This window comes from Poecilia mexicana, unplaced genomic scaffold (assembly GCF_051168715.1).
Source record: "Poecilia mexicana isolate PSO_F unplaced genomic scaffold, ASM5116871v1 scaffold_10, whole genome shotgun sequence".
Lineage (NCBI taxonomy): Eukaryota > Metazoa > Chordata > Actinopteri > Cyprinodontiformes > Poeciliidae > Poecilia > Poecilia mexicana.
In genome coordinates this window covers 25,496,413-25,504,077 of record NW_028263379.1, presented here as the reverse complement: position 1 = coordinate 25,504,077, position 7,665 = coordinate 25,496,413, and the positions used below count along the sequence as shown (strand labels likewise).

General features: G+C 43.5%; 2 protein-coding genes across 3 annotated transcripts in view; both read right to left on the bottom strand.

Annotated features, from left to right (window-relative positions):
* Positions 1 to 1,325: 1,325 nt before the first annotated feature.
* gpr151 (G protein-coupled receptor 151) lies at positions 1,326 to 3,399 on the bottom strand. Its single transcript, XM_014993639.2, has one exon. It carries the CDS (start codon positions 3,157 to 3,159, stop codon positions 1,831 to 1,833), a length of 1,329 nt encoding a protein of 442 aa, XP_014849125.2. The 5' UTR covers positions 3,160 to 3,399; the 3' UTR covers positions 1,326 to 1,830.
* Positions 3,400 to 4,341: 942 nt separating this feature from the next.
* Positions 4,342 to 7,665, bottom strand: part of LOC106921764 (serine/threonine-protein phosphatase 2A 55 kDa regulatory subunit B beta isoform) — a 50,047-nt gene continuing 46,723 nt past the window's right edge. For both annotated transcript variants that reach the window (XM_014993640.2, XM_014993641.2), the window contains exon 10: positions 4,342 to 6,198. In XM_014993640.2, the coding sequence (XP_014849126.1) occupies positions 6,043 to 6,198 (156 nt within the window). In that variant the 3' untranslated portion in view covers positions 4,342 to 6,042. The remainder of the gene's footprint in view (positions 6,199 to 7,665) is intronic.

The window sequence follows — 7,665 nt, the reverse complement described above, 5'->3', positions numbered from 1 at the left end:
TGAACTTGGCGCTGATTGATTCCTCAAAATGAGGGACGAAATTAAGGTCAGGTTTCTGAGTTTGACGTAATGCATTAAACTCTGTGTGGAGGAGAAAGGGTTTCAAAAAAAAGGCGGTAAAACATCAGCAATGACCTGAGAGAAATACCTCAACTTTGGAAAGTTTGCGGTGCAATTTCAGAATTGTCATTGAGACTGATTGCTAACAATAAAATATAACAAACAAGTGGCAGTCTTTCCAAGAACGGATGTCCTTACAGATCTAGAACAAGTAGTTGTAGGATACGGGCTCCTTTAGCATCTTTGCGACGACCGCAAATCAATGAATATGCATGTTTGCAAGGGCTTCCTCAAGAAAACGTCTTCTTCCTGAAAACAAAATTCAAACTCAAGTGCAGAGTTCAAAGTTCCATCTGGACAAACAACAAGAAATGAGGCCAAACTAGAGCTGCTCGACCACACTGCACACTGCCTCATTTGGACAAACCTCATAAAAATGATCAGTGATGGTGTTGGAGCTTCAGCTTTTGCTGCTCGGGTCAAAGCCTGAAACGCGGATTTAATGTGTACTTTTTGGGGCTCAGTGAATCCTAGCTCCGAGGCTCTCTGCTGAAATTGGATAAAATCCCACAACTACAGACTTACTGGCTCATTTCACAGGGTAAATGCCAGGGCCAGAGGTGTAAACAAGACAGCTTGGGGACAACCACCATATTGGGTTTTGCCTTTAAACAAACAGCAACAACACTTTTATTTCTCATCTACAGCTGATGGGAAAAAGGTTATTTATTTTTTTTCTGGCTGGAGCTAAATGTTCTGCCTGTGCACCATTTTCTTCCACCTTCAGTGTTTATGGGCAGGCGGGAACCCCAGGGACTGATGATGGGTTATACAGTTAAGCGTTGCTCTGATTGAGTGAGTTGCCTCTGGCAATAAAAGGTCAGCATAAATAATCAATGAGGGGGGAAATGTCAGATAGGAAGGGAGTGAGAAAACAGGAGTTGTTAGGTAACTGAGATCGGTTTTTAGAGCTAAATGATTCAAAGTATGAATATACTGTTGTAGACAAAAAAAAACAACAAAAAAGATATTCTTAATTATGCCTATATAAACCATAGACAGGTCGTTTTATACCGGATGCTACGTCTGAGCTCAGACAAGCGCTTTAATTAGAACCCCTGGTAATTGTAAAGGATTTCCCTGTGAAAAATACTCACAGATTAAATGTCGGCAGGAATCAATCTCACAAAGACTCTATTGAACCTGTGTGTGTGGACACTTTTGAATGACCAGCATGAAATCCAAACAAAAGCCTACACTCAGGCCACATTTTCACAGCGTATTTATTGAAAACAAGTTTCCATTTAGAGACACGTTGCGAATAAATCCGAGGCCAATTACTGTCACGTCAACGGCGGCATGCAAACCACTTTCTAATCATCATAAAAACGACAAATGCACATTTAAATATTTAGTTCGTTAAAGTAAGAATTTTACACGTGAGCCTTTAAGTAGAGGTCGAAATTATTTGCAAACACTTCAAGCCGGCTGCTTTTTGATTTTTTATTCTTTTTGGTACAGACTCCATGTGGAAAGAAAGTTTGTATAAATTATTTTGTCCTATCATAAAGTTTTAATTTACAGGCACTAATAATTACCTCACAAACTGCAAAAGGTTATCACATATGCAGATGACGCTGTTCTATTTGTGGGTCTCACTCGCTCTGACTGCACGTCTTACCTTCGAACAATATTGCACACACAGAAGACAGAACATCAGTCATTCACATTGCAGCAGTTGGTAGAGGTGCGTTGGCGACTGGCTGGTTATTATTTTTTCTCTTCTTGGGCCTGGTTCTCCCACGGCACCGGATCGTTTTCATCCGTGTGCGAGCCGGTCTCCCTGTCCTGCCAGAACTGCTCCACGTCAGGCAAGACAACCCCGTCTTTAAGGCTCACCCTGTCCGCCTCTTTTTCCCCGCCAGGTTTGCCTTGGTCCGGCGGAGGTTGAGCCTTGTCGCTGGTTTCCTGGCTGGAGCTGAAATGGATCCCTCTCTCTCCAGGCAGCTGTCCTGACGTCTCCGGTCTGGGGCAAGGGGACTGGAGAGAGGTAGGGTTGTGGGGTCCGGGCTTTGGCTTTGGTGGAGGCTGCTTGCGCAGGGTGAGGCGCCTCCACAGCCCCCGGTAACTCTCTCTGAATTCCTCCGAGAGGAAGAGTACAATCAGAGGGTTCACCAACGACAGAGAGAAGGTGAGCAGCTGAGCAGAGAGGGCGAGGAAAAGGGGAGGAGAGGAAGTCAGTGGCTGAGCTCCTTCAGTTTCCTTCTCTGCAAGATGCCTCTCCCAAAGCCATACCACCCACTGAGGAAGCCACAGGATAGCCATGGCCAAGGTCAGGCTGAAGAGCATCAGGGTGAGCCTCCTGGATCGGATCTGCGTGCGCAGGTTCTGAGACTTACTGGAGCGACGTTGGCAGTGTCCGTAAGCCTTCCAGAAGTACATCAGGGCAACGCTGAGAGGCGCACAGTAGACCCCTAAGGGGTACGCTTTGACGTACACGGACATGAACTCCTTAGCTTCAGGAGGAAACATCAGCACACACACGAGCCCACGGACCTCTCTCTGCAGCTTCGCAAACAGCCACAGTGGAATGGTGACGGAGCAGGCAGACAGCCAGATGAAGAAGAGCACCACCAGGATGGAGCCCAGGTGGATGCTCACCTGCCTGGTGGGGTTTGACACGTATCGGCTGCAGGCTTTCGCCATGAAAGCCACTGTGAGGCTCTTTGCCACCATGCAGGACTGGAGGAACCAGTCGGCCGTCTTGCACACCACCCAGCCCAGGCTCCAGTTCGCCCTGGAGTAGGAGGCAGCCCTGAAAGGGACAGTGAACATCAGCACCAGCCCGTCGGCGAACATCAGGTTGAAGATGAGCGAGTTGATGAGGGACAGCTTGCCCCGGTGGGCGTTCGAGAACAGGATGACCATTGCTGTGAGATTACAAGCCACACCTAAAACACAGATGACTCCCAGGATGGCTGGCACCAAGACCCGGAGTTCGCTGGGGTCCCGATGGTGGAACAAGCCTGGTTCACTGAGCGTCCACTTATTCAAGGAGCTGTTCTCCGTAGTCACGTTGTTTCCAACGAGCTTATCCATAGATCTCAAAGAGTTGATGATCTGATAAGAAAAAAACAAACAAATCTGAGTATTCAGAGATAGCCAGAAGAGGTGAAAAATTTCCTGAGAGGAAAAAAAAATGAAGCGATCTAAAGACAGAAATGGATTGAGATCAAAGGCTGATGAAAAGATCACATCAGATAAGTCAATAGCTGGCAGTCAGGAGTTAAGAGTGGAGCTCTTGCGTGCGCCCGGCTTTATCCTTAGACCTAGAGATGCAGCCCCTGCGGCGAGTTATAAAGATGCTGCTTGATTGACAGCTGTCGTCCCAAGCTGGCTAGAAGCATGCAGACTACACCCACATGGGGCCAATTAGGGAGGGGGAAAAAAAGGCCAAGCAAAGTGATAATGATGCCTAAAGTTTAGATGTTTTGCACAAAAGCAGTATGTTTAAGAACACTAAACCACTAAATAAAACATAGGCCAGCATTAGACATACATAAAATATATTAATTACCTCTGGTCTTCTTCACACTTTGTCACATTACAACTATAACCTGTTGTAGTTGTGGTACATCAACACACAGGACTGCATAGCTACGAAATACATTAAAAAAAGCATGAATTTGCATCCAGTCCGTTACCTTATTCTGCTGGTGTCGGATGTAATTCCAATATAAACCCAGGAGTTCTGTGAAAACCTCAAAGCAAGCAACAAAGCAGACAGACATGAAGGAAGTCCAAAACAGTCAGGTCATAAAGCAATGCCTCCTCGCTTTAGTGCACCCTCATGATTTACTGCAGCCAGAGCTACAGTGGAATGGTTTAAATTAAAAAGCATAATGATGCACTAGAATGGGCTATTTTATGAAATTTTTGCAAAAATTAGACTGTAGACTTGCAGCTACAAATTCAACAGTTGGTTCTCTAAGGTATTGTTTCAGGGAGGCGGGGGGGGGGTGTTAAATTAAGTCAGCAGATATTTTACAAAAATGCTTAAAACCATGTAAAATTTTCCTTCCCTCTCATAAAAGTCACACAAGTTTGTGCTAGTATTTTACAGAAATGATTGCACTAAGAGAAGCCAAAATCCCTTTACCACTCTTTCTCCACTAGAGGGAGACCTTACATCAGAGGCTGATCTTAGTCAACCCCTAGCCGGCACAGCTGTGATCTTTGATTGAACAGATGTTTACAGATTAGAGTCCACACTAACAGGCGTTCAGCTTGCAAATCTTTATTCTTTTTTTTATTTTTTTTATTCAAAGTAAGTCCAGTAAGCATAAAGACTGCATGGTAATTCAATGCATTTTGATACATTCTGAGCTATAAAAGTTGGTTTGTTTCAATTAGAAGTGTCACAAAGGAGGGGCGGTTTAGAAGATATCACCGTTAAACAGACTCGTACACAAATATTCCCTGATTTTACAGAGTCCACATACGCTTCTGACCGTTTTGCACCGAAACCGGAGAAGGATCCGAGCCGATTTCTGCGAGACGACCTGCTGCTGTCCGTCGTTGCCCACATCTTCAACCCAGAGGACAAACATGCACAAGTATCGGAACGATCTCATACAAAAGTGATTTTAGCTGACATCTTTTGGGGAGAAAAAACAAAAACAACATTAAAAAAAAAAAACATTCATGGCGCAGTGCCTCATATGATCTGCCGTTTTCAACAGATTCACATCCAGCACATGCAAAAGAAGCTAGTGTGGCACTGTGACGCCCAAATGGTCTACTTTAAGGTCCTATTAAATCATAAAGCTGAACATTTTTGTGATAATTTTGCCTACAAATCAATTTCAGCGCTATCCAAACAGGGCAACATGTAGCAAAGAGTTCAGTTTTATTATTTTTTTTAAATAACAATCCCAAAAACTGAAAAAAGTTGTGGCTTTATCATTTCTCTGAGCAATCGCGAACATCCAACACACGGCGGTTCCTCTGTACAAAACACAGCGTCTTCTCCTTATCACTTGCAAAACTTTGTCCATTTGCGATCTTAATGAAGCCTTTTTGTTCTTACGTTCATTTTCATTGGTAAAGAAAGAGAGGGGGAAAGAAAAGAAACGAAAAAACAAAAACACCCTAAGTTAACATTTAATTTAAAACATTCACACAGTCCCTTACCCTCCCTCCCACACCCAATTACATCGAAGCCCCACATACCAAAAGAAGGCACCACAGCTTCTACACAGACTCACCAACCGAGAGAAGGACGAAACGAACGGCTTTAAACAAAACCATCGACTCGCGCCGGAAGGGCTTCATTCGCGTCGCAGACTACAGACGTCTCGGCTAGGAGACGGGAAACCGGTGAGACTGACCGTGCTGCGTGCATTTTCTGGGCTGGGGTTAGGCATTATTAACAGTCTCTTCTTCTTCTTCTTCCTTTTGCGTTGTCCCGTGCTCGACCTCAGACGGAGGCCGCAGGGTTCATCGCATGCGCTACAGCTCGAGCGGGCTGAAACGTCGGGGGAGTTGTTGGGGGGATCAGGCCCCGACGCTACATGAAGAAGAGCCATCGTCACGTGAGCTGGCTATCTGTCTCTGTGCTCTGTTTGAAAATTCATCGCTCCCCTATCCACCTGTTTCTTCAGGGTCCAGAGGGCTGCTACATAACATTATTCATGCAGCGGTCCTTCGTGTTGCATAAACGCACGGGATTTGATCCTCCTGTTGTCCGCATGGCTGAATAAATTAAATTAGGAGTCATTTTCTTGGAATGAAGCCTTTTCCTCGAATTGTGTCTGTTTTACTGTCCACTTTCTCACATCAGTGTCTGGACAAATGACTCTTAAAGTAGAGTTGGAGGTTTTTTTGGGGGTTGGGGGGGTCGGGGATTTAAGACAGCAGCCCCTCACATTATGTTTGGGTCCTGGGAGGTTTCATAATTTGGGGCAGACTGTCTTTTTTTTTTTAGTTCACTTTGTCCTGGAAGATGTAGAGGTTGTTGGTGGCCGCCACGGCGATGATATTCTCATGCGGATGCCACGTCGTGTGGAGGATCTTCTTGCTGAAGTCCAGGCTGTCTACGCTGATCTCATCCTTGCGACGTTTCCCACCTACACACACCTGGAGGGCAGAGGGACAGTCAGGCGTTTTTACACATACAGCATCTCACATCTGGAGCAGCTTTTGGATTGCATTTTTCATTTTATTTTAGTTTTTTAACCACTCCAGATCAATCGAATGCTAGATAAATTCTCTATATATTGTTGAAGCAGGGGTGGACAACTTGAATAATGTCAATAGTTTACATTGTATACTTTTTTTTTGGCATTCATCTTTTACAATTCAACTGAAAATCTTTTTTTTTTTTTTTAGAGAAAAAAATATAAGCAATGAAAAAGCTGGAATTACTCTTTAACGGTGTTGTCCAAACATTTTGCAACATGGTCCAGAATACCAAAATTTAAAGTACTCATAATTCAGTATTATTTTTCTAATTTAAAAAGCAAAATAATTATTTTGTCTTAATAAAAGGTAGACAGTTTCCTAACTTAAAAAAAAAATCCAGTTTATTTGGTCTGGGAAGTCTTTTTAGTCTCTTCCAACCAAGAAAAAAAACTATTTTCATGTTCTCTATCTAACCCTTGTTATTAGGAAAAAGTCGCACCATTAAAACTAAATAACTGCATGAAGTAAATTTTCACCTCCAGCTTCCCGGCACACATCTAAAATTTTTGGGTCACTATATGAACTGGTGTAATCAAAGTCCCAGTTGTCACATGAAGCCCACTACCAGCAGATGGCAGGATTTCCTGCAGCTCGTTCAGTGCTGCTGTCAGACTCTGTAGACTTCCTGAACAGTTTCCATCTTGTCTTTAATCAGTTTTTTTGTTTCCTTTGCCTTTGTAATCCACCTGCACACTTGGAAGGTTTTTCGATAATCACATTTACCATGTTAGGTGTGTATCAAATATGACCAATTGCTGCAACTGGATCAAAAGAAGTATAGTTATTAGTCCCGTCTATCTTAGTGTTGTTTTAAGGTACCTCACCTCGATACCCAATGACTGCTAGAGAAAAGCACCAGATCCCTGAATTGTGTACGACCAGGTAACTACAGGTTGTATTTTAAATTACTTTAAATACAACCCTTCCTAGCAGACTTGTTTGTTTTCTCTTTGGAATTGCATAAGATATTCTGCATGTCACATTGAAGGTCAACATACAGGGAAAAATTGTCACGGTCTAAAAACTTAGCATATTTCAATACGCTTGAGATCTGCTGTCTACAGTGAAACAGATTTATTCCTGCTCTAACTCTAAACTTAGTGTCACTTTAATAGGCTTGGCCATCCTTACTCGCCTCCTTCCCTCGAGATTAGTCCTGATCGTTCCAATTCAAACCAATAATGGTGGAAAGATGGAAGAATAAGTACAACGTGGGCCTGGACAACATGGCCGAAAAACCCATTATGATATATGCAGTTCATATCAGTGGGTATCAATAATTATTAAACAGTGTTTTATGAAATATTGCCAAACTGGTGACATGATCTTTCCTGCTTTATTCACAATTTTCACTCCACGCCG